We start from the raw sequence: 27,670 nt of genomic DNA, 5'->3' as shown, positions 1-27,670 counted from the left end.
CTGAAAGTATCTCAAAAGCCAACTTTAAACTGCACTCAAGAAAAAAAAAAGGTCTACAATCAGATTATAAAGTCCAGTGCTGATTTACAACCCTTTTTTCAACTTCTTTTCAACTTTTTTATGAAATTAGTTGGCTTTTGTCCTGCCACACAGACGGTCTGACCTTTGGAGCTGCTGCAGGGCTTTTGCAACTTGGATGGGCTGGACTGGCTGAGGTATAAAAGACAGGTGCAGACACTGTGGAATCAGTCTTGACTCAAAGAAGACTCGCAAAACGAAGGAACAGAGCTTCATCGAACCCATCATGGGGGACACAAAGCTCTGTCTTTTGCTGCTTCTGTGCACCTTTGCCTTTGCCCGTAAGTACCTGGCTTCATGTATTAAACTGAGGAAGTCTGCTACAGTGGGCGACTTCTGACACGTTTGACATGTTTTATTTCAAATATTTCTGGTCAGCGTGGGTGATAGCTATAATGGTTATGTGAATGAAGATATGTTTTTGTTCTATTAGATAAACTGTCTGTCTAACCTGTCTGTCTAATTCATTTTCAGTATTTTCAAATATTTCTAAGTATTACTCCAATTATGCCATCTGAGATGTTTGAATGAATTATTCAATTAATCAACAGTTGCTTGAGATACTTAATTTGTCTTATTTTTATTTTTGCCTCTCTTTAGAAGAGGATGTTGAGAGTGCTGAAGAAGAATCACCACCGTGCTTGTGTAAGTGTCCTTTTAAGAAAATGTTGACTCTCACTCTTACCTGGAGAGGGCTTGCTTGCTTGATTCAATACTTTGTCACAGACTATGATGGCTACAAAGCAGAAAAAATATACGGAGAGAAAAGACATTTTGGATAAAAATGTACAATTGCATGTAGAAAGCAAACTTATGAGAATAATTTAGGTTTTAGAGTTTGAAATAGGCCTCTAACAAACATGTTTAAGAAAACTGCACATCAGAGCATGGAGGATAATTATATAAATTATGTTACAATGTTATTTAAAAAGATTATTTGTCAGAAATGTGCACTAATCTTTTTTCACACTAGACAAGTTTAAGCTTGTAATTCAAACAGATTTGTATGAAGACAGTGGAATCAGCCAGGAAAAATTACTGTTATGTGTCAGGTATTGCGACATAGGACCGAAAAAAAGGTCATGCTACAGTAAATAGATAGTATAAAAAAGAACCTTAGTGTAACATTCATTGTTTTCTCTTCAGTGGCAAAAAGGTTTAAAAGCTTTAGGAACTATGTGTACCAGTATGAAACCGAAGCCCTCAATGGAGTGAGTGGAACGTCAAACCTCAGGAATGGTGCCAAAGCAACTTGTAAGGTAAGTATGATGCCTCACTCTGAGCCCTATAGGTGAACATAAAGAAATATTAATGTCACATAAAGCAATGCTTATCTAGCTGCAGTTAGCGTCTCTAGCGAGCATTTCTCTAACTCCTTCTCTTTCTACGACAGGTCGAGATCGATGTGCCTCAGACATGTAGCTACATCGTGCGCACCCTGGAGTGCACACTGAGCGAGGTGTCCAACATCGACCCAGAGGGGCTGCCTGTATATGGACCTGCTGCTGGAGCTGATGCCTTCCAGGCTGCCATGGCAAAGTACGTACAGCTTTCAGCACTCAAAGGCCCATTGCTTTTCATTAGCACATAATCCATCTGCCCATATGCCCAAAGCAAACAAAATGTCAAAATAATGATGGGAAAATACTGTCTGTTGTGTGTTGTGTGTGGAACTCTAATGATCTCTTCTCATGGACTAGGAACTCACTGAAGTTGACTGTGGAGGGGGAATCCCACGTCAGCCTGTTCCCTGAAGAGGATGAGCCCATCAACATCCTGAATATCAAGAGAGGAATCATCTCTGCCCTCTTGGTGCCTGTGTTAGAGGAGGATAACAACAAAAACATGGTAAGGATGCATGTAAAATGACAATACCAAGAGCAAATAACAATTCAATCTCATTACAAGAATTGTTCCATGCCAGTGTTTTGCATTTCTAATTCGTGTCTTCAAACTCAACCAAGTTATTAGTACTCTACTAGTTGTCACAACTGTGAATATGAGGCCTTCAGAGTCAATGTTAATCATCCAATACCAGGACAGTAACCAGGTGGTGAGAACTATATGTGTATTTAATATGTAGGTATGATGTTTCTTTGGAGTTTGCTGACTATTTTGCCCCCTTCCTTCAGGCCACTCTGCACGGTATCTGCAAGACTGACTTTGCTGTCAACACCAGGGAGGACATTGCTACCGATGTCACTGTCAGAAGAGACCTGTCCCGTTGTGATGCTTTCACTCCCAAGAAAGACGTTGCCAGCCCCCTGGCACTCATCTCTGGCCTGGTAAGACTGCCAGCCTAAAGGGAACTTGAAGAGCAGATCCCCAGGAAATTAATTCACACATGGCCACATATACTTTACATTCATCAGCATATTCAGTCAATATTTACCGAAATGGTTCATATTACAGCTGTACTTACTATGTAGACATGGTAATAAAATGGTTTATAAAACAGCTATTTAAAATCCCATAGCCAATATTTTGACATTATATAATGTTAAAAATTCTGAGTCTGTGACTCCTTGTCCGTAGCACATTCCACTCTCCAAACTGATCAGCAGCACCCAGACCTGCAACTACAAATTTGACAATGAGAAGAAGCACATGACTGAAGGAACCTGCACTGAGAAACACATCTTGCTGCCTTTCTCTCACCGGTTAGTCCCACGCCCCAGAAGTTACCTTGTTGTACACAAATGTAGGTAGGAAACAGGACACAAAGTAAAAACATTAAATGTTCTTTATTATTTAAAATGTATTTAATGGAAGTCAGTCCACACAATAAAATTGTTTGTCCAAATCCCACAGAGGCACAGTCCCTCTGAGCATTTACATCATTCATATTTACATTAAGCAGTCCAGTTACAAGCAAATCATCACTTTGTTACAATACATCCTGCTCATTTCCAAATAAGGTGAATAAGGTTAGTTTTACTTCTTCTGTGAAAGATTGTTACAAATGTCTCTGCTCTTTTGCTCTTAAAGTGTAACTGCATATAGGTTTCTGGCTATTATCAGTACCATATTCTCACCAGTTGTCTTCTGTTCTTTCTACTCAGAGAGCAGAGTGGAGTTTTAACCATGGTTAAACAGACCTTGGCCCTGCAGGAGACAAGCAAGATCAATGATAGAGTCTTTGACCACAGTAAGTACTTTCACTTCATGATTCATGATTGTGATGAATTCTGAATGAAGGCATGACATAGTAGAGATCCACTTATCTAGACTATGTATGGAGTGGTTTTATTTCCAGACAACTTCTCCAAAGCAACAGCAAGAGTATACTCTTTTATTATATCTGTATAACACAGCCCTTTGTTTATCTTTGTGCAGATGAGGCTAACCTGAAGGCCCTGCCTATGGAGGCTGTTGAAGATAAATCCCCTGCTCAAACTAAGGATGTTATTCTGGCCACTCTGAGGGAACTAAGCACCCTGTCTCAGACAAGCCAGGGTAACCGGCGGGCACACCTGTTCCAGAAGCTGGTGACTGAGATCCGAGGGCTGAAGAGTGAAGCCCTGAGCCCAGCTGTCCCAGAGATGGTAGAGGTGTCTGGACTCCTGACTTGGCAGGCTTTGGCCCAGTGTGGAACACCCGAATGCAGCAGTGCCATCCTACAGATCCTGCTTACCATGGATAAAACTGCTCCGGAGGTTGATGCTGCCGTTTATGCTATGGGGCTCCTGCCCAACCCCACCAACCACTTGGTCCAAGACATGTTGAGCATGGCCCAGTACAAACAGAGCAAGCCTATTCTATATGGCCTTAGCAACATTGTTCGGAGGTAAGTGCAATTTCCCTCTCAAATCAAGTAATGCTCTCTATTATAAGAAGATTGTTGAAGATGTTTGCCTGGGAATAATCACGAATAAGACTGTCAAATTGTGGACCAGTCTGCAGAGGAGTGACTCTTCCTTGTTATTTGTCTTCCCTTCCTAATTCACCTCCAGAGTTTACAAGATTGAGGGCAAGGTCACCCCTGAGATCACTGCAGTATCTGAGTACATGGCCTCCCTGCTGGGTGATTGCTCTGGTGACAAAGATCAGACCTTCTTGACCCTGAGGGTATGTCTCTTAACTGTCAATGAGGAGGATAATGTATTTGACAATTCAATTTCTTTTTCTGAGATCTCTGTGAAGCTGCAAATTTGCATCTTTCTTTTTCCAGGTTATTGGTAACATGGGAGAGGCAATGGAGGCTGCTAACCCTGCTCTGAAGTCTGCCTTGCTGCACTGTATGACAGAGCCTGCCGCCACGTCAACTGTCCAACAAGCTGCCATCCAGGCCTTCAGAAAGCTGACCGTCACTGAGGAGGTAACTGAAGTACCATCATCCTATTGTACTCAAAATATGATCTGACTGTACACATTGGGTATTTAACAGATTTGCTTAGGGTGACTAACATAGTACAGATGCCCCCGTACTTAGTTAGAAATTAAGCTGTACCTTGGAATGAAATAGAACAAGTCTTACTGTAGTGCTATTCCTAGATCATTACTGCAACTCCATACTGCTTCAAAGATACAGTGTAAAGGGAAACATGACTGCACAGTGGATTGAACAATGCCTATCCCTCCAGGCTCGTGGTGTACTCCTGCAGACTGTGCTGGATGGGGAAAGCCCCATTCAGAAACGTGTGGCTGCCTACCTGGTGCTGATGAAGAACCCTGAGCCTTCTGACTTGGCTGAGGTGATAAGCGCTCTGCTAAAAGAGGAGGATCCACAGGCCAAGAACTTTGTTGCATCCCACCTGGCCAACATTCTCAGTTCCACAGACCCTGCATCTGCCCCGTAAGTAGAAACTTCATACCTCGATCAGAACACCAAAAGTCTACATAGTTTTCATCGTGACCTCAAGACCGTGTTCTTCACACAATTCTCCCGACAGGATGAAAGACAAGATTGCAGAGGCTCTTCATGGAAATGAGGTGCCAGCTGTCAGGGAATTCAGCAAGATCTCCCGAAACTACAAGATGAGTAACAACCTGGAAGGAAATGTGATCTTTGACTCCACTGGCTACCTCCCTAAAGAAATCATGCTGGAGACTACACTGAAGGCTTTTGGATACGAACTTGATGTGTTGGAGGTATAGATCATATCAACACATTTGATCAGTGCAGAACAATCAACCTGGCAAAAATCATTTCAGAGCGAAATATAATAATCTATTTTCAGTAAACTATTTGAATTCAAGAAACTATGTGATCTCTTCTCTTATTTAAGGTTGGATTGGATGGAAAAGGATTAGAACCAACCTTTGAGGCCCTATTTGGACATGATGGATTCTTCCCTGACACCTTGTCAAAGGCCATTTACTGGGCTGGAGGCAAGATGCCAGCCTCAGTGAGCACACTTTTACAGAAGATGATTCCACCTGAGAATGGGAGAATGAGGAGACAGGTATTTTGTGCAGCCATTCTCTGTTGGTCTCAGCTGAGGCTTTAAGATAGAATGTAAGGTTCATACATCTTATGGGAGGCATCTTTGTTCAATTTAAAAACATTTTCAAATGATTATTTTGCTATGCCTTCCCTGCAGGTGCCTCAGAACATCCTGAGAGAAATAAGTCACAATGTCAACAAACTGATGAGCGAACTTAAGACCCAGCAGTCTCCCGATGCCCTGGTTTATCTGAAACTCTTGGGATCTGAGCTTGGATTCATCAAGACTTCAGAAATGGAAGAGATGGCGTACTCTGCTGCCCTGTTAGCTGATAATCTTCTCAAGATGTTTCCTACTGATGTATGTATGGTATTTCACAGAAAACCTGTAAAAACACTATGAAATTCAGATGTAACATAAATACATTTACACATGAAATTGTTTATATAGCAAGGAGGCAAACTAAAATGTGTCAGTAACTGTTAATATTCATATTTTGTCACCCATACTTCAACATGATACATAACTGTAGAAATCAGATTACAATTATACAATTTAATTTATTTTCATTTCTCTTTTTCAGATCATGAAGCTTCTTTCCAGCACTGAAAATGAGTTATTTGTTCACTACATGTTCATGGACAATGAGTTCTTCCTGCCAACTGGGTCTGGTATGCCTCTGAAAGTCTCTCTTTCTGGTACCTTTGCCCCTGGAGTCAAAGGCGGACTGCACCTAACCCCTGGGCTGGTAAGTATCATAGTTGTGTTCCACAATCCATTATAATGAAGATATTACCAATGTAGATACATGGAATGCTATTCTTTTAAACAACATGCCATTAACTCTGCCCTCAATTTATCTACACCAGGACATTGCTTTCATGCCTTCCATTGGTGTGGAATTTGTGACAGAGATGGGTGTTCACATTCCTGAGCTTCTCATCTCCAGTATTGCCATGCACACCAACATCTACCATGAGAGTGCCCTCAATGCCAAGGTTGCCATAAGCAACAGCCAGTTCAAGATTACTGTCCCAGCTCCTCAGGGTACCTCCCGTCTCTTTGAAATTAGGTAGGACTCAATCATTACTGAGGTTACAATTTTTGTTACTGACAATTCTCTTTTGAGTTTCTCTTGTGTTGAAATAAAATAACCCCTGTCCTTTTCCAATTACAGCAACAGACTGCTGTCAGTGACCACCACCAAGTCCAAGAGCCCGTCACCGATATCAGAAGACAGAACTGACTTAGTGAAGTGCATCCCAGTCTTACCTGGCATGAAGTCCTGTATCACCCTAAAATACCCTGGCTCGACTGATGCTGCTCCCTATTTCCCACTCACTGGAGATTCTGAGTAAGTGTTACATTTCTGCAGTGTGTATTATCATCTTATTTACATAGTTTCATTATTTTAAAAAGAATGTGCTGCTACTTTTAAACTTTTAACAGAAAACAGAAAAGTGAAATGTCCTTTTCAATTGATTTCAAACATTTCTAAACAAGAAACTAGAAGAGGCAGGCATAATGTAGATAGATATTTATGCAGATAGATATTTGGCTACTAAAAATCTGATCTCCTTATCCATGTTAACACTGCAAAACATTAACCAGCAGAACAATGATGTGTTCCTATTGCACAATTTTATTGTATTTTTACATTACTCTTACATTTTGGCATGCCCCACAGACTCTTATATAACCATGATGTCCATTTGGAATGGTGCAATTATTACTGGTAAAATTACAAGTAGGGACATTCACATATTCATATAATGAGCTACTTTTCACTACTTTTCCTTTTTTTTTAAGTGTATCGCAATATTAACAATATTAACATGGTATACTAGGAGCAAAACTGTACAAAATCCTTCAGCACTTGGCAACATAATATGTTTTTTGCTTTTGGAATGAGAATACAATTTGGAAAGGTCATAGTATTTGCTTTATTTGGTGTTTAATGTATGATATAACTAAATTGCAGATTGATTTCATACTTTGATAGCAGAATCTGTAAAAATCTATGCATAAAAACATTTTAAAATCTTGGTTACTTTTTCCTAGGGTTGCTGTGGAGATTGAGCCCACTGGTCAGGTGACTGAATACACTGCCACCATTGCCTATGAACACCTAATGGAGGGAGAGGTTCCAGAAAAGGTGGATGCCCTGAAGATTACACTCATGGCAGAGGGTAAGTCATTGAAAGGGTACTGATTTTCAGAATGTATTTGCATTAACATACTGCATATTTTTTGTTACTAGCAGTAACAGACTTCCATTTTTCTTGGTCGCAGGTGCAGAGCCCACGGAAGCTACAGCAGTTATGAAGTACAACAGGAACACAAATGTTCTCACCACTGATGTCCAAATTCCTGATTGTGACATAGAGGCTGGAATCAGACTTGGCATCACTGATGATAGTGCCAATGGAAAGGGGATCATGATTGACATCACCCACAAGAACATCCCTCAGGTTTCTCTGATTGGTCATGCAAAGTAAGCTAACCCTGTTCCCCTCAATCCCTTCTTTTTGTACAATCTTGTATTAGAATGCAGTTTGTCTGACATGAGCTGTAGCCATGCTCAGTCATTTTTTTCCTTCCTACAGACTTGAGGCAATGAAGGATGGTATGCTGCAGGTCCAGCTGGCCATACCCTCACTCAAGACCGATGCTACTGTCACTGCTGCCCTGAAGAGAGCTGAGGACCTAATTCTGGAGATCGAGAGCATCATCAACATCCCTGAGACTTCCTCACTGCAGAAAGTCATTGTCAGATATGGTATATCCCTCTGCTATTTTTCACAATGTTATTTACAAACATCAGGATTTTGTAAGGATACTACAATTTTGAGTAATCAGTTTGTGAATTGAAACAATTATTGGAGAGCAACTGCGTAAGATTAAATTAGAATTCTTGTAACCTGCGATATAGCCATGAAAACGTGGTTCTTAAATATTTTTCAAATGACTTAAGTATGGGAATGCATTTCAATTACAGATGAAAACAGGATTGAGGTTGAGCTGAAGTCTGACATGAGCTCTGAGGTCCATAAGCTTTTCCAGAATGTAGATGAATACCAGAAGATCGTCCAGGACATTCTGGACATGACAGTGACACATACTGACATGACAGTGCGCAATATTGTGTCTAAATCAATTGAGGTACTAAGAAAAAACAATATTTCTTTATCTTGCAAAGGTGTCTAATTTGTGTAATTTATATATTTGTATTTTGAGTAAAAATTCAGTAAACTGCAGTACCCCGACCTTACAAGTCATATATTTCTCCAGGCAACCAATATCTGGCTGGAAAGTGCTTTTGCTGATGCCCCTGCTCCCTCCGTTGAGAGTCTGGGACAAATCCTAGGATTACACCTGCCTGAGAAACTGTACCTGAAATCGTAAGTGGCCTTTAAATGCGAGAGCATTTCTTTGCTTTGATGCAAGCATGCCACAATGGTAGTGTGTAACGTATCACAAATGACTGCATATGTGCACTCTATACGCCTCTTTTATTTTTATTCAGTTTTATTCAACAGCAAAAACTATACTCTCAATTCATGTTTAAAAACTAAATTTAACCAACAATTTAACTGTTTCCAACAGTGAAGGTGCAGTCAAATACCAATTCAATGGCAATCACATCACAGTCACTATTCCTGTGCCTCTGGGTGGAAAGTCATCAGAGGATTTGAATATCCCCGCCACCCTGACCACTCCAAACCTGCCTGTGCCCCTGACTGGCCTGATGATCGCATCCACGGAGGTCAGCATCCCCAGCTTCATCATACCCCCCAGCTATGAGCTCTCATTCCCCCTCCTTGGAATTGCTGAAGTATCCGCCAAAGTGAACAGCAATTTCTACAACTGGGAGGGCCTGGTTTCAGTTGATGCTCCTGCTCGTACTGCCAAATACAATGCTGTGGGTGACTGTCCTGTGGAAATTCTATCTTACACAATTGATGGTAAACATTTTATTTTATTTACCTTTATTCTTTGGTATGCAGATGTTGTAATGAAGGTGTTTGTTGAAGAATAATATTGCAATGCCTTGTGCCTCTCATGACACATTTGTTTTTGGAAAAAAAAATATTTCAGCTTCCAAAAAGTAGCCAGTTAACCTAAAATGTATGTAAAATGAGCTAACCATGTTAATAATCTCCCATATAATTGCAATGTCTAAAATTAAGATTGAGGAGATTATTCTGACTAATCTACATAAACACATATTTATTTTTTATTAGGCACTGGAGCACTCACCACAACACCTGAAGAAGCCTTGAAGGCCATCATCAGCAGTTCTCTGAGCCACAAGTTTGTAGATGTCAATGTCAGTCTTGAGGGCATTGGAAGCATCACTGACAAAGTAAACATAAAAACTACTAACAAGATAGAAGCTTCAAGCCCTCTGGGTCTGCAGACATCACTTGACTACACTGCCCATTCTGAATTTACTCCTGAAGAGCTTTCTGGTGAAGGACATCTGGATGGAATTGTCAGAATAGGTTCTGTGAATGCAAAAGCTTCCTCCTCGCAGTCATTCATGATCAACCCCTTCAGCAGAGAGCTGAAAGGAGAGTCAACATTCAAGTTAGACTCACCCCTCCTCCAGACCCAGAACACAATAAAGGGTGTGTTTGCCAGTAGCAGTGGCCTGGAAGTGAACACTGAAGGCTCCCTTGTTGTTGGTGTAAGTCATGGTTCCCATAAGGCCTTCTTAACTATTGGTGGTGGTAACCTGGCAACAAGTGGCACCACCACCCTACAGAGTGGCCCCTTGGCATTAGAGAATGTCTTCAATGGGGGAATCGATGCCACTGGTACCACACTCTCAGTTATATCCAAGGGATCAATGCTGGACATGAAGATTGAAAATACAAACTCTCTGGCTCTTACTCTTTCAACATTAGCCTTCCGCTCACAGACGGACAGCTTTGTCAGTGACAGCAACTCGTATAAACATGACATCATAGTTGACATTAAGCCCTACTTAGCTTCTGTTAATGTGAACAATGAACTCAGACTCTTGGACATCAGCTTGAACAATGAAGGTGTACTAAAACTCCAACCTTACAAGATTGACTTAACTGGAAGCTTGAAGGGGAATTTCGGAAATGAGGAGCTCAGACATACCTATGAAATTAATTATGCTGACCTTACTGCAACAATGAAATGTAGCACAAATGGCAAGATACTGGGAGCTCATCTGATCCACAACACTGACTTTGAGGTTGCTGGATTCACCTCCAAATTGAACAGTGAGGCTCGCTTTAACTCTCAGATTCTCCGTGTTGACAATACTGTCCGTGCACTTGTTGTACCTTTTAGCATTAGTGTTGACTCCATTTTCAATGCTGATGGTGATATGACCTTGTTTGGAAAGCATACTGGTCAGCTATATAGCAAACTGCTCTTGAAGGCAGAGCCCTTGGCTGCAGTCTTTTCACATGACTGCCGAGCTTCCACCACACATCAACTGGACATTGAAGCTTCTGTTGAGACACACTTTGACAACAAGATTGACAGTCTCCTGACCCCTCAGGAGCAGAAGGGAACATGGAGGATGAAATCCAAGCTGAACAAGCATGAATACACCCAGGAAATTGACATTTACAACCAACCTGAGAGGATCGGAGTGGAGTTGTCAGGAACAGTCCTCACAGACTTTCTGAGCCATCCTGAGATCCAAGAATTTAGCATCTCCAATTCCCTGAAGTATGACAAGAGCAGCGACAGCAATGTCCTTGAGCTGTCATTATTTGAGACCTTGCCTGCCATATTGGAACAGATGAAAGCATCCTTTGTTCATGCTCTAGAATCCTTGCAACAGTACATCAACAGAGATGAAATCCGAGCAAGGCTTGAAAATCTGCCTCAGGCTGTGAGTGACTTTGTTAGAGAGCAGGATCTGGAGAACAAGGTCATTGCAGTAAAGGAGAAAATTATTGCCCTACTGCAGGAGAATGCTGTCACTGTGGAAGACTTGGAGGCTTATCTAGAGAGCATGAAGAATGCCATTGAATCCATCCTGGATAATGTGGCAGCCAGACTTAAGAGCATAGTAGAAAGTGAAGCCTGGTCTGATAACTTCACAGACATTATTATGCGCATTGGAAATGCACTGAAGGAAATTGATGATCAGTATGAGATCACTGCAACTATTCTTAGCATCGTAACTGCTGTTGAGGATATCATTGGGCAGGCCGATTTGGAGAAACTCAAGGACAGTAGCATTGCTTGGTTGCAGGAATATGAAATCAAAGTTAAGCTTCAGGAGAGAGTAAGCGAACTGAAGCAGGCGATTGAAAGCTTTGACTTGGCAGCATTCATCCAAGATCTGAAAAACTTTGTCTCCTCCTTCAATGTTGGAGGGTACATTGAAAAGCTTGTTGCACAAATGCCAACAGAAATACTGATCAAAACAGTTGACTCCATCAAAGGCATTATCATTCGCATTCTTAACGAATTACAAATCACCGACCAAATCAATGCTGCCTACACAAAAGTCAGAGAAATAATGGCTAATTATGAAGTTGACAAGAAAATCGAACCACTCTTGGAAAAGGTTGTAGAACTACTGAAGCAATTCAAAATTGAAGACACAATTCTGGCAGTAATTAACAATGTAAAATCCATTGATCTGCCAGTGTTGTCTGACAAAGCATTGCAGCTACTGGATGATGCAGTGAACCAATTGAAAACATCTGAATTCAAGCAAATAATTGACCTGCTCAGTGAATACATTGACATCATTGTCAAGAAATTGAAGTCATTTGATTACAATGCCTTTGTTGATGACGTAAACCCAAAAATCAGTGAAGTCACAAGTTTTGTGAATGAGCAGATTCAAGCATATGAGATCCCACAGAAAACTGAAGCTGTTAGGGAATTTGTCATATGGATTCAGTCATCTCTACTTGACATCCAGAGTTCCCTTCCAGAGAATGGTCTTCCTGAAATCAGCCTCCCTGTCATCACAATTCCAAAACTCAGTCTGGAGAACTTTGATATCACAGCCCTTCAGATCCCTGAGTTCACATTGCCCCCAATCCCCAGTGAGATAACAGTCCCTGCTTTTGGTAAACTATATGGAGAGATGAGATTCAAGTTTCCACACTACAGTTTCAGGGCCGCTGCTGAGTTCCAGAACTCCACAACCAACCCAGCGACTCCACAGATAACAGCTTACCTCTCATCACAGGCAACATCAACTGTGGATATTCTTAACTATGTCCTGGATGTCACTACACGTGTTGGCTTCCCAAAACTGAGCCGTGTTGTTGTTGCTGAGACAATTAAATTCACCCACTCTGCTGCATCAGTTGAGCACCAGGGTTCGGTCACCATCTATGGTCTCTCAGCTCAGGCATCAGCCAAGACTACTGCCAAAGCGACAACTGCAATATATACTGCAGAACTGGCCAACAATGCATTCTTTGCCTTGGAAAGTGGATTCTCTGCTTCTCTGGAAACCAGCTACAACCATCTTGCTAACCTCCCATATTTTGGCATGTCAAGTGAAGCCACTATAACCCAGAAGGCAGGTAGTCGTTTGGAAGGTGGCGCCATGCATTTGGCCATTGAAACCACCGGAAATGGGAAGTTTACCATGCCAGAGGACACTGATGAAATGACCCACACAAGTAACCTGGACTTCACCATCAGTATCAACTCTGCTAAGCTGACCTTTACAGGAAACACAGATAGCAAAAACCTAAAAATGAGACAAACTCTAAATGCTGATGGCATTTTATTTGGGGACATCACTCTTAACGGCCGTGCTGAGACAGAAGCTCCCTTCATTAAGAGCAGCCTTGCAGTTGTGAGTGGAAAGGTTGACATGGGGGACCTGAAAATTGAACTGAAAGGTTCTCATGACACCGAGCTTGATGGGGAAGTAAGTGGAACAATTTCTAACTCAGTCAACCTTCTAGCTAATCCCTCTGAAATTATTTTTGATTTACAGAACAAGGGAAATGCTAAGGCTACTCTCCCCTTTTCATTGAGTGGAAAGGTTGATCTGCAGAACGATTATGCCATTACTGTCAATGCAGATGTGCAACAGATTAACTGGGTGGCTTTGTCTCGATTCAACCAGTACAAATACTTCCACAATCTTACAATGGACAACAATAATAAGGAAACTTCCATTTTTGCAACAGTGAATGGTGAGGCTAATCTAAACATTTTGACCTTCCCAGTGGACATTCCTGAGGTAGCTGTTCCATTTATTGGTGTGCGAACCCCAGCTCTCCATGAAGTATCTCTGTGGGAAAACACTGGTCTGAAGACCCTGTTGACCACCACTGAACAGACAATTGACATTAATCTCAAGCTTCAGTATGAGAAGAGCCCAGACATGATTTCTATTGGCATTGATTCTATCACAATCCCATCCTTAGGCAACCTGATATTTGATATTGGACTAAAGTCTCCTGTGATCTCTCTGAATGCCAATGCAGCCTTACAAAACCAGGAAGATATCACTGCCCGATTTGAAGTTTCCTCAACCTCTCTATTTGACATTCTTAAAGGTAAACTTGATGGAACCACTAGCTTGTCTAGGAAGAAGAGGGGCATCAAAGTTGCCACAGCTTTGTCCTTGGAGCACGATAATATTCAGGGAACCCATGATAGCACCATCAATCTTAGCAGGAGAGCTATGGAGGCTTCTCTGTCAACTGTGGCGAAAGTTTCCTTCCAATTTCTGAACCTGGAAATCAACCAAGAACTAATTGGAAGCACTAAGGCTAAGACTAACGTGGACTCTAAGACAAAGCTGAAGTACAGCTTTAACCTTCCACTGATTGATGCTCAAGGCAAAGGAGATATTGAACAGAACCTGGCCCTGGAGGGACTTTCTGGTCACTTATCTACTAAAGGAAAGATTGAGGGAACCATCCTGGCAAGTGGTAATTTTGCTGGAGCTCTGAATAATGAGGCTAATATGTATTTGGATGCCAATGGCCTGCACTCTACTCTGAAGACTGATGCCAACTCCAATGGTAACTCTGGGGAGACTAACATCTGGAGTATGGACATGAAGGAGGACCTGACCCTTGACGCATCTCTAAGCCATGTGAATGCTACATTGGAATTGATCTGCAACAACGAAGCTAATGTGGAATCATTAAACACCAAGGGGAAGCATGTTGCTAAAGGAACATTTGAGTTCATTCCTCTTGTAACACTGACTGCAAATTTGGATATTGACATGTCACAGCCAAGCAGCCTGGGAGAGGCTAGCATTCTTCAGAATGTTGCCCTTGAAATTACTACAGAGAAGCAGAAGCTCAGCCTGAAAGGCAAAGAACAACTTGTATCTGTTCTGCACACATACGATTTGCTGCTGTCCAATGATCTGGCAGAAATTCGAATGGAGGTCAGTGAATCCATTGACGGTCATGCTGCAATCCTGAAAGCTATCACGCTTCCCATCTACCAGAAAAGCCTTTGGGATGTGCTGAAATTTGACAAGGCCACCAGTGAAGAAGAACTGCAGTCTGTCAATGGCGCAGTCATTGCAGTGTGCAGCAAGAACCAGGATGGATACATACCTGCTGCTCTGTCCACCACTGTGAAGGTCTCCTCTCCCATTTACAGCACAACACTGACCGCAAGCCTGGAGAACAGTGCATCTGCTTACATTGCTTCACTTATGTCCTCTTGCACTTCTACTTTGGCTTTCCTGGCATATGATCTTGATGGTAAGTTCTGACCTTCATCCCATTTACATTACTTATGTATTGTAATTGCTACATGTCCTAGTCTGTACTCACGCAACCCAATACTGCTTTTTATGGTACAGCCTCTTCAACTGCAAGCCTTGAGGATGGTGCCCTGAGCCTGCAAAATCGGGCTACTTTCAGCCAGAGTGACCTGAAAATGGACTTGGAACATCACTTTCCCAATGTTTTGAGGTAACACCACTTGCTTGTTAACATTATTTTTGGCCTTCCCCATTTATTATCTCAACAATTGTTATAATCCACTTAAGTGTTAGTGTTGTAATTATTCCTGATTAGCAGACAGATCACTGGTAATTTTCAAAACATTCAATGAAATGGGGCTTTGTGAAACACATCACCCCTCGATTAATACATATCACATAAACTCTGCCTGAAAGGGTAGATGCAATTTTTATGTGTGTATACATTGTGTTTAAATCTGAATACCTCATCTGATTTCTATCCCTTAAATTAATTCAGGAAAACACTTCAAGATGCTCCTGATGCCCCGTAAGTACACCTACCGAACACTATGCTCTAGTTTGTCAGTTTTATTAGCTTTTGCATTGTTTCCGGGTTTCTAAGTATATAATAAGTAAACCAATTATAAAATGTACATATTATGTTTTATATCACTTGTGATAACTTGTGAGTACTAAAATATAAAAATGACATTTATTGTTAATCTTTATTTTTCAGCTCTACCCATCACACTTTGAACATCGACGTGAGTGACATGAGCTTCCGCTATGTATCGGGAAAGGACAGTATCAGTGCTACCATCTCTGCCCCAACCACTGGATTTCTTGGATTGCAGATGGCAGATATGTCTGCACGCCTGTATGGCAGATATCCGGTGAGATTTATTTTGAGTATGAACATATGAGTAGAATTGTCTTCCACGAAACATATAATACAAATACATCATTTTTAAATGAATTAATTTTAAGCATTAAACAATTACACTTAGGACATGCGCCCCATATGAAATATAGGTACTCTAGTCACAAGTTATGAATGCTCAAAAAATACAAGTGCATTTAGCTAAGTCAGAATATGGATAGCAAAATGTAAGGAAAAACTAAAATATAGGTAAAGAAAGAAATGTGTTATATGATTGTGTTTCTCTTACATCCCAGTCTGAACCTAAGGTTGATGTGGATATCCTGAATGTCAAAGCGTCTCAGAGCCTTCAAACTGACTGGAACAAGGAAATCATGACAGACATATTCCTGGGATTGAAGGAGAGGTTGCCAGACATCACTGCCTCCCTGTACAGTACTGTCGACAAGTACCACAGTGAACTCTTTGACATGGACATCCGCAGTGCTTCACAAGAGCTTAAGAATATAATCTCTGCCTTATTTGAGCCGGTTGACCTCCCAGAAACAAGCGAGTTTACCATTCTCTTTAGGCACCTCATCACACAGTACCAAAATACCATCACGACGGTGCTAGACAAAGTTATTCAGTTCTTGAGGGAGTTCCAGGTACCTGGGTTGGAAGGAAAGCCCACTTTACCAGTGCTCACCCACAATGTTATGAGCTCTGTTTCTGCAGTAATTGAACAAGCTGTACAAAAGATCAATGACTATCTGGAGCCCTACATTGATGCCATCATTACCAACTTGAGCACCATACAAGTAACCATGCCTGGTTCTGACGAGGCCTTCCCTGCGAGTCAAGTCCTGGAAAACCTCAAATCCTCCATAAAGAACATCCAGAATACAATTGTTGGTATGGTGCGGCATCTTGAGAGTCCTGATGTTATGCTGCAGAAGATGATTGACTTGGTCCAGAACTGTGCCAAGAAGGCTGACGAATTCACTGGTTCCTTGAAGTCAGATGTTCTGGATGCAGTTGCTGCCTATGTAAATACCATTTTCAACTGGATCAAGACAACATATGACAAGGTCTATGCCAACGTGAGCCTGGAACAACTGAATGACTATCTGCAGCACTTGATTGAAACAATCAGAACCCCCTTGAGTAAGATCACCGGCACTTCAACCGAAGTTGTGGCACCAGCTGCTGAGGATGTGCCAGCCCCTGTGGATGTAGAGGCCCCTGAAGAAGCACCAGTTGGTGAGGAAGAGCCTGCACCTGAGGAAGTACCTGAAGCTGAGGAAGTACCTGCACCCGAGGAAGTACCTGAAGCTGAGGAAGTGCCAGCAGCTGAGGAAGTACCTGCTGCAGAGGAAGTACCTGCACCTGAGGAAGTACCTGCTGCAGAGGAAGTACCAGCAGCTGAGGAAGTGCCAGCAGCTGAGGAAGTGCCCGAAGCTGAGGAACTGGTTGGCTGATATGTGTGAAATGTCCACACCAGATGAACACTTTGAGTCTCTCAAACACTACCACCTGAATTGGAATATTTGCCAATGAATTGTATACTTGCCTAGAAACCAAAAAATGTACACAATGAAATCAGTCAAACTGTATCTAAAGTGGTAATTCCAACATGCACCTTGTTAAACCTCTTATTTTGTATGCAAGTAATCAAAAGCTGGTGCACGATTTCAGTTTGTCATGAAAGGCATTGAAATTATTTCCTGAGATGTCTTAATATCTAGATGCAGCTAATGAGGAGTATCAACATCCAGTGCATAAAACACAATGCTAATCAACCACAATAATAACCACTGTGTGGCTAAAAACTAAGATTCAGTAGCATTCATGTTATTACCAGTATAATGGTCATTGGATACGTGTGCCTTTCATGAATCTAGACAGATCTTGCATGAGTTTTAATCACTAGATACTCCATGTATCAGATTGTAATTACAAAACAAAATGTTTCAGGCTTGCAGATATTTCCTGAGCTCTAGACAGTGTTCTAATGCTGTGAAAAATTCATTTATGTCTACCATTTTTTCCTTGCACTTACCAGTTGATGGTTTTGATGAACGTCTACAATAAATCCTGTTGCACAAATTAACATTATATAAAAAAAGAAAAAGTGAAATCTTCATTTAATTATAATTCAGCACATGTTGGATGTGCTGTGCCATGAAAATAATTAGAGAGTTTGCATATAAGGAATTTGATTGCAACTACCCCTACTGCTACATCACCACATATACAAAAATGGGAGAATCATTGTGGCAGCTTAAAGGGCACCAAATATTATCATATTGGTAGAATGTATCAGTTACACTTACTCTGTATGAAAAAGGCCTCAATGGCAAATGGTAAACCACTGTAATCACAATGAAATACCCCCCAAGCTCCGAAGTTGTAGTACTGTAATACCAATATTCACTTAAAGAATAAGGATATGGACAAGATTAGGCTGTACTAAGAGATCTTAATAGAGAGCTTCAATACCAAATTCCTTGCTCACAGGGCTGTGGACAAGATTATTTGGGTGTAGATTATTTGGGTTCTCCAAGAGGTCTGGTTTAGCAAATGCTTGTTCCTAATTTACTAATTGTTAATACATCATTATAATATAACAGTCAATAGTCTTGCATACTTTTCATCAGGAATGGGGGACAAGTGAAACCAAGTGCAGACTTGGGTAAAAGGAAAATAGCAGGTTAGATGAGGGGCAGACAGAGCGTTATCCGAGGCACAGGCAGGGTTCAAAAACCAAGTGGTCAGTCCAACCAGGGCAAGAGGTACAGAAATCGTAATACAAAGAGGCAGGCCAAAGAGCAGGCAGGGGTCATGAACAAAAAATCCAAAACAGAGCAGAGCAAAACTGATACAGGGCACAGGTATGGGGAAGCTAGAACCGGGGTTGGGAACAGAAATACAGAAAGAAACTGGCAACAAGAAACTGAAAAGGACAGGTTTAAATAGACTGACTGACAGACAATGAGAATTTGTGGGCGGCCTTTAGCGTAGTAGTTAAGGTACATGACTGGGACCCGCAAGGTTGGGGCCACAATAAGATCCGCACAGCCGTTGGGCCCTTGAGCAAGGCCCTTAACCCTGCATTGCTCCAGGGGAGGATTGTCTCCTGCTTAGTCTTACCAACTGTAAGTCGCTTTGGATAAAAGCGTCAGCCAAATGACATGTAATGTAATGTAAAAACAAGTCATCTGAATAACAAGAGACAGGAAGTACATATAAGGAGTGGAGAGGCGGAGACATGAAATGAAACACAGGTGGAACAAATGAATGAGGCAATGAAAACAGACTATGGTGGTCACAGAGGGAAACAAGAGGCGAAAACGCTAGGGACTTAGACAGAAAATCAGGAAACACAAAGCAAAAAAGATGACAACTTGCAGAATACAGAAACCTTTCATGAAATTTCTCTGTCCATCAAATCCAGATTTTGTCTGTGGAAATGTTGCAATTAACAAACATATTTATGCAAAGTCAGGAACTACTGTGATTGATTCACAACCTGTCCATGGTCAATTTCTGCCTCCTGCCAAATGCTTGCTGGAAAGGTCACTTGCCCCCAATTACTCTGACTAGGATTAAGTTGTTTAGATAATAGATGGATGGAAGGAATTATGCATGCAGTCCAAACTTATTCGCTCTGTACTAGACGTCCTAATTGAAAGCTAGTTTTAACAGAGCAATGGTTGCATAGTGCATATGTAGGCTAAATTGTGTCATATGGACCATTCTTAATCACATGACAATTTCCTTGACAATGACATGTTGGAGGACAAGCAGACATAGCAACCCGTTCATTTTTATGGTCAAGCACAGGGGTTAAACTAGGCCTATATGAGATGCCATCCATTAAAAATAATTTTGATGGTGCCCAGTCAATATCAGCTTGCATATAAAGGTAGGATGGTAGATCTGTAACAGAAGAAAATAAATATCTTAGAGGGGAAATGCACTACTGCACTGCTGCACTACTGCAGTAACTCTCTGCGTGTCGGCTGCACCAGCTGTACTTCAGTTCAAACCTAGCCTAGTTAGCTATACCTTTAAATCCTATTAATACTGTTGATTTATGCATTAATAGCATAAAACCGGTGACACCACGGAAAGAGGCTAACAACGTTATTGACAGGCCTAAATAGCCTACAGCTTCAATCAGCAGACCACACAGTCACTAACAGTAAACATGTGAGGCTGCATGGCCAAGGGGGTAACATCGTGCAGTTCTCAGTTTGACAGAAGAGTTGGAAAACTGCTTCAGATTTGATTTTGGTGAAAACTGAGATCACAGATCTGAAATCTTCAAATACTTGTCAGTTTTTAATCCATGACGCATCACAATGAGAAAATATGAAAAAAAAGTACAAAATCCAAACAAGCGTGGTCACATCTCCTGTTGGTCCTCCATATTCTTCTTTACAGGTGCATCAGCTGCAGCTTTGAAAATTAAGTGGTGATGAAACTTACGCATATGTTAATTGACTGTTCCTAAGTCACTCTAGCAACCTTGGGCAAAACATTCCTTCAAGATGACTCTGCCCATAACGTAAACTCACTGTGTTCCAAAAAAAAGAACACATGGAACCGGCCACTTCCACCAGAAGTTAACGTCCGTCCAATGGCAGTTTTTCTCCTGAGGAATGTGACTTATGCTTATGGTTGCTTATTGACTATCCCAGACACTTAAACACTTATTGACTATCCCAGAAACTTGATGTGAATTGGACCAAGATTCATAGAGTAAATGATAAATAACTGCAGAACGTTAGGTCCCTTTGTTCAGAAGACCGTGTTAGCTCACAATGGTCCGAACGCCTATTCACTTCTTGTTATGCAGGCTGAGCTGTATAAGCCAGCCTGGTAGGAACAGCTTCCCTTTAACAATGTCACAGTGGATCACCATTACCATGTCATTATATGCTGAAATGGATCGTGTATGTGACTCGTAGACTTTACAAACACAAAAACAAATACTGATCTGGAAATAATCCGTTGCACTGGTCGTTGCCCTGTTCGGAACATAGTGAGCTAACTCTGCTGGAAATCAGATACCATGTCTTCAAGCTGACAGCAAGCCTTACATTATGCTGTTGAACTCCTCATTTGGATGTCCGGTCACAAAGTGCTGTCCACAATATTGGTAACACTCTGTACGTAGTTATGTAGAAATAATTATGCCTAGTTATTTCCTTGTTATCCTCCAGAGGTTTTATTTCCTTTGTAATTTTTTTGTTGGATGTGAAATAAGTTGGATGTCACCCTGCTAGTGCCAGCACAGGGGACATGTCCCAACCACCAGTCGTGGTCTTCCTTTTTCTAAATTTTGCTAAAAGAGGAAACATTCTAAGCGCATTAAACTCTGTGATATTTTAGCTTCCAAAATGATCCCATCTACTCACCAGTTTATTTTGTAAGGGTTAACTTCCCCGTTTTTCTGTTCGGAACATAGTGGGCCTCATTTATCAAATGTGAGCTGAACGAAATTCACTGTAAATCCATCGGAAATGCATTTCCACAAATAATGCGGGATTCATCAAAGTTTTTGGATGTCAGTTCTTTCATAGGAGCTGAAAGAACTTCACAAGTGGTCTCAGCTGTTCGTACTGTGCGCGATGTTGTGGCCCGATCCGGGATCGGTACACCACTGGAGTGGAACGGCCAGTGCGCCGGCACCAGGAGCTGGGGGAATTGATTGACAGCGAATATTTCCCTGTTTCGTATCTCAATAGGGCCGCACCTTGGAGAGAGCCCGGGGGAGAGTCAGTACCAAGGCCAACACCACCGGGGCGAGGCGCGTGTGGAACGCAACCACACACACAACTAATAATTTCTAAATGAACAGGCGCAGCTGGGCCGAGTTAGAGGAAGAGAGCACCGCCCTACAAAAAGCAGAGCTGGAGAACTGAGCGGGGCTTACGACGGAGGCGGAGAGACTCGAAGCTAGTGCATTCCAAGAAACCTGCCTAAAGACGAGCGAACCCGCACTCAGAAAAACGTGGAGGAATTCCGGGGAGGACAAAGAGAGAGCCCTGTGCTTGCGGAAGAGACCCAACGAACGAAACCTAAATCCCGGACTCACGTGAGCATATCTCTCCGGCTATAAGCCAGCTAACCTCTATATTTCTAATCATAGACAGAATTACCCAAGGAGGGCGACCGGTCTTGGAAGGAGGACGACCGAGGCCTGGGAAACGCGGAGATTGAACGGCCCTGCCCCAGACAAAGATGGGCGAACGCTGTCGCTTGAATTCCGGTCCTTTTGTTTTTGTTATTCTTATTTTTTGGCCTCTTTTATTTTTTAAGCCCAGGAAGGGAGAGGCGGCAGTTGTTAATCCGCCAAATTTTTGTTTAAGTACACAAGAAAAAAGGAATTACTTTTCTGTTCCGGACATTTGTTATGCGCTTTGAAGGCGCCCACAGAAAATGACTACAGACAACCACTACAGAAAATAAAGAATTTCTGTTCATCCCAACTCTAACTTGTCGGCGCTGAATTATTTGACCCGTGTTGCTCTCTCTCCCTCTCTCTCTCACCCACTGGGTTACCACATATGGTGGAGAATGCGGGCACTCTGAACCAAGCTACAGAGAGAGAGCCCCGATGCAAGAGTAATTTCAGCACCCCCTGAACATGGAGGCCCTACTGTGCTCCCAAGGCGCCCTGCAGAAGGCCGTGGCCGAACTGTGCCAGAAAACTAGTCTGGCGCCACGCCACAGAGCCCCAAAGGATGTGCTGCTCAAACAAACTCCGGATGACTAGGTTGAGGCACCCTAGAGATGTTTGAGCGGACGGCACATCTGGAAAAATGGCCCCAAGATGCCTGGGGCTCCATCTGTCGTGAGCCACGGACCCCTTGCCGAGCTCAGACCTCACGTTCCCACGAGCAGTACCTCACAATGAGGTGTCTCGGGGACGAACTGAAGTACTCCGAACGTCCTGGAGCCCTGGTAAGTTCTACTGAACTTCCAGCCCAGTCTCGAAGTGAAGGGTGTGATGAAAATCTGCTAATCGATGTCCTGTATTCAATGTATTCCTCTAAAGAATCTTTATCACATATGATTATAGTAAGATATACTTTATTATAATCAATCAAAAGAATAGAGTTATACAGATTACAGTGTACATATCATCTTTTGCAGTTTGCTAATCACATGCAAGTTACATATACCCCTCTTAGCTCTTTCTAAATTACCTTTCCACCACGATGTTTAAAAATCAAGGTACACCCTTCCTATATCCATCCTCTTTGGCCTTAGCCTTATCCTATAGCTCCCCCTTCTTGACGTTTAAAAAGAAACTATTCCTATAATATTATATTTATCTAAATATGATAATTTCTCTACATTTTTCTACTTTATATAGTACCCTAATGAGAAATAAAAGATATTTAAAAGTAAACTTATAATATGTTACTTTTCCTACTTCTACAAGTAATATAGATTATAATTACCACTCCAGCTTGGTTATAATTGTTCTGCGTGGCTCTTTCTTCACCAGCTCGTAGATATCTTCTGAAGCCAAATTCTGGGATCCTGCTCTAAGGTCTAAAAGCTTATCCCTTATATATCTTTTTTGCATACAAAAGTGTACCTTTTTTGATAAGAAATGCCCCCATTATGTCAAGCGGGAAGACATTTATCTTTTATATAACCTGTTTTTTAATGATCATATTAATTATTTCTGTTTTTCCAATTGTCATTTTCTCATACCTCAAAAGAAATGTCCCCAATATTTTATTTCATGGGCCCCTCTGGTTTGGGAATTTCCACCATCTTAATATACGAGTGGAAAAACACTAGCCCTTATGTTGTTTTTAATGAACCTATTCATCACTGGTGTCTGTGTCAGTTTCATAATCTCTCCTTGACTTCCTCCAAACTTTGATCTCATGCAAGCCAGACGTTAAAGCCTGCCACCATCTCAACACCCTCTTCAGGTGCCCCTTTTTGTGGCGCCTTAAGGGATCTACAAAGGACATCCAGCCAATAGCTGAGTGTAAATCATCCGCCATTAATCATTCATTTTCTTTCGGTATTGACATCCCTTCCGTTTTCCTTATTTTTGTTTTTCTTTAGCCAGGCATTGTGCCCCTCCCCTGTAGGGTTGGGGTATTCTCAGTCAGAACTTGAACCTTGCTCCTTAAAACCCTAAATCTAAGTCCCCCGACTTCAGACTCCTCTACTGACAAGTATGGCTGCTCATTCTCTGAACCACATATTTTTCTTCTTACGGGCGTTCTTACTACCACCTCGATGGCGTGTGCGAGGGGTTAACAATGCATTCCTTTCTAACCCATCCCCCGTCAATCTCTCATCAGGGGGCCCTAGGGCCGGGTCCTCGACACATCCTTGCGCCATTCCTCAGTGGTGAGGCCCAGAAAGCCTACTGAGGCCTACCCTCGGCCGAAGCCCATGACTACTGCTGGCTGATAGATGGCGACAGGCCGCCCCTACTTGACCAGGTACCATTGATTCCCTCGTCAATTTCCTCAAGAACCACCAGATGGCACAGGAGATTGTCGAGGACCCGGCCCTAGGCCGCCTGATGAGAGATTGACAGAAGATGGGTTAGGCAGGAATGCATTGTTAACCCCTCGCACACGCCAATGGGGTAGGAGTAAAAGCTCCCGTAAGAGGAGAAGTATATGGTACAAGATAAATGTACAACCGTATATGGATACTGAGGAGTCTGAAGTCAGAGGACTTAGATTCAGGGTTTTAGAGAGCAAGGCTAAAGGCCTGACTGAGGCCATGCGTAGAATGTGTTCTAGCATGACCATGGAAGATGCTGAACACGCAGAACGGAAAATTGGAGACCCAGGGAGTTTTGCATTCAAGGAGACGATAGATGTGATAACATACTTGGTTGACACGTGTGGGCTGGCTCCTACAGGGGAGGAGCACGAGGCCTGGTTAAAGCAACAGGATGAGAAAGACAATGAAGATAATTGGGAGATCAAAGAGCAGGAGGAGATTGAAAAATGTAAAAGAGATAAGGAAAATGGAAAGGATGTCAATACCGAAAGAAGATTAAGAGGCTTCAAGGGCCTTCCTGATTATAACACAAATAATTTATCGGATAGATTCAAAGGACTGACTGTAGAGGAGTTAAATGATGAATTACACTCAGCTATTAGCTGGATGTCCTTTGTAGATCCCTTAAGGCGCCACAAAAAGGGGCACCTGAAGAGGGTGTTGAGATGGTGGCAGGTTTTAACGTCTGGCTTGCATGAGATCAAAGTTTGGAGGAAGTCAAGGAGAGATTATGAAACTGACACAGACACCAGTGATGAATAGGTTCATTAAAAACAACATAAGGGCTAGTGTTTTTCCACTCGTATATTAAGATGGTGGAAATTCCCAAACCAGAGGGGCCCATGAAATAAAATATTGGGGACATTTCTTTTGAGGTATGAGAAAATGACAATTGGAAAAACAGAAATAATTAATATGATCATTAAAAAACAAGTTACATAAGAGATAAATGTCTTCCCGCTTGAAATATTGGCGACCTTTCTTATCAAAAAAGGTACACTTTTGTATGCAAAAAAGATATATAAGGAATAAGCTTTTAGACCTTAGAGCAGGATCTTAGAATTTGGCTTCAGAAGATATCTACGAGCTGTTGAAGAAAGAGCCACGCAGAACAACTATAACCAAGCTGGAGTGGTAATTATAATCTATATTACTTGTAGAAGTAGGAAAAGTAACACATTATAAGTTTCCTTTTATTTTAATATCTTTAATTTCTCATTAAGGTACTATATAAGGTAGAAAAATGTAGAGAAGTTATCATAGTTAGATAAATATAATATTCTAGAAATAGTTTCTTTTTAAACGTCCAGAAGGGGGAGCTATAGGATAAGGCTAAGGCCAAAGAGGATGGATATTGGAGGGGTGTACCTTGATTTTTAAACATCATGGTGGAAAGGTAAATTAGAAAGAGCTAAAGGGGTATATGTAACTTGCATGTGATTAGCAAACTGCAAAAGATGATATGTACACTGTAATCTGTATAACTCTATTCTTTTGATTGATTATAATAAAGTATATCTTACTATAATCATATGTGATAAAGAGTCTTTAGAGGAATACATTGAATACAGGACATCGATTACCAGATTTGCATCACACCCTTCACTTTGAGACTGGGCTGGAAGTTCAGTAGAACTTGAGTTCGTCCCCGAGACACCTCATGGTGAGGTACTGCTCGTGGGAACGTGAGGTCTGAGCTCGGCAAGGGGTCCGTGGCTCACGACAAGATGGTCAGGATGACCAGAACCGACAGCCCTCGAAGACCCCCAGCTGCGGTCCGACCTAAGCCTCGAACCAGACCAAGATGGAAGGAGGACTGTCCCGGTAGGGAGGAGTCCATGGCCACGGCACCAGAGATTGGCCGACCCTGCCACTACCTTACCACGTGCTGGGCCCACAAGGGCACTGCTGCCCCAAGGCTGCCCATCCGGATTGGGGGCCAAGACGCTGAGGCCCTACTGGACTCCGGGAGCGCCATTACCCTGGTGAGGCCTGCCCTAGCAGGAGAGAGACGGGGCAAAGCCATAGCAGTCACATTTATCCATGGTGATGTGCGACACTACCCCACCACTGAAGTAACCATCACCACCCCTAGGGGGCAATTCACTGGAAAGGTGGGGGTGGTTGAAAACGTACCGGTGGCGGTGCTGTTGGGACGAGACTGTCCCCTCTTCCTCAATTACTGGAGTGAGAGGCCGACCCCGTAGAGGCCAGCCGCCACCCCCTGACCCCACCGTAAGGGACCCCGGGAACCACACCCAGTTTGGGTAGCCCCTTCCAGGGATAGTGCCGGGGAGGAGACCCCACCCCAAGCATGGAGAAGACTGACATTGCAACCCCCCACGGGGACCACGGACACAGCCCCGGAGGGGCCGAACCCACCGCAACCCCTGGTGGCCAAAAGTGGTAGCATCGGGGAATTTTCTGAGTTTCAGCCAGGGTCAGAAAGGGCCCTAACAGATTTTGGCTCCGCCCAGCTGCAAGACCTCTCTCCCAGGCCTGGAAAACCGCGGCCTACATTGAGGGCATCCCACCAGGCGTGGTGAGTAGGCCGGCCTTACCTTATTTCAAAGTACAGAATGGCTTTCTCTATCGTTCCTGTAAGATTAACGATGAGGAAGTAGCTCAGCTCCTTGTACCCCATACCTACACCTCCAAAGTACTGTATCTAGCCCACACCCACCTGTTGGGGGCGCACCTGGGGCGCGAGAAGATGCAGGAACAAATCCTGTCCCGATTTTACTGGCCGGGCGTCAAGAGAGCCGTGGAGGACTACTGCCAGCAGTGCGCGGTGTGCCAACTTCACAGCCCAAAGGTAACGTATCGCTACCCACTAATAACTCTCCCCATTATAGACGTGCCATTCCGCAGGATCGCCATGGACATAGTGGGACCTCTACCCAAGTCTGGCCGTCGCTACATACTGGTGATAGTGGACTACCCGCTACCCTGAGGCCGTGCCATTACGGGCCGCGACAGGGAAAAGCGTCACAAAGGAGCTTTTCCTACTGTTTAGCCGGGTGGGAATAGCAGAAAGGGTCCTGACTGAGGCCAGGGAAATGCGGAGATTGAACGCTCCCGCCCCAGACAAAG

The 27,670-nt window shown here is 42.6% G+C and overlaps 1 protein-coding gene across 1 annotated transcript; it reads left to right on the top strand.

Moving 5' to 3' along the window:
* The first annotated feature begins 304 nt into the window (after positions 1–304).
* LOC133128816 (apolipoprotein B-100-like) lies at positions 305–26,784 on the top strand. The gene is made up of 30 exons (XM_061242624.1): positions 305–359; positions 679–723; positions 1,225–1,337; positions 1,472–1,617; positions 1,779–1,926; positions 2,211–2,363; positions 2,614–2,738; positions 3,141–3,226; positions 3,415–3,865; positions 4,032–4,146; positions 4,250–4,396; positions 4,662–4,873; positions 4,971–5,169; positions 5,307–5,483; positions 5,622–5,825; positions 6,049–6,213; positions 6,335–6,537; positions 6,643–6,819; positions 7,527–7,654; positions 7,758–7,959; positions 8,072–8,244; positions 8,464–8,627; positions 8,757–8,866; positions 9,072–9,430; positions 9,710–15,172; positions 15,274–15,385; positions 15,893–16,049; positions 16,333–17,118; positions 17,255–17,487; positions 26,496–26,784. Exons 1-30 carry the CDS (start codon positions 305–307, stop codon positions 26,782–26,784), a joined length of 11,097 nt encoding a protein of 3,698 aa, XP_061098608.1.
* Positions 26,785–27,670: the final 886 nt, after the last annotated feature.

Source organism: Conger conger, chromosome 5 (genome assembly GCF_963514075.1).
Source record: "Conger conger chromosome 5, fConCon1.1, whole genome shotgun sequence".
NCBI lineage: Eukaryota > Metazoa > Chordata > Actinopteri > Anguilliformes > Congridae > Conger > Conger conger.
This window is presented reverse-complemented; position numbering and strand designations above follow the sequence as displayed.

Excerpts from the sequence above, each read along its gene's own strand:
- LOC133128816 (XM_061242624.1), top strand. The coding sequence starts at position 305 with ATGGGGGACACAAAGCTCTGTCTTTTGCTGCTTCTGTGCACCTTTGCC. Across the intron at positions 724-1,224 it reads AGAATCACCACCGTGCTTGT|TGGCAAAAAGGTTTAAAAGC; the intron begins GTAAGTGTCCTT and ends TTTTCTCTTCAG. Across the intron at positions 7,655-7,757 it reads GATTACACTCATGGCAGAGG|GTGCAGAGCCCACGGAAGCT; the intron begins GTAAGTCATTGA and ends TCTTGGTCGCAG.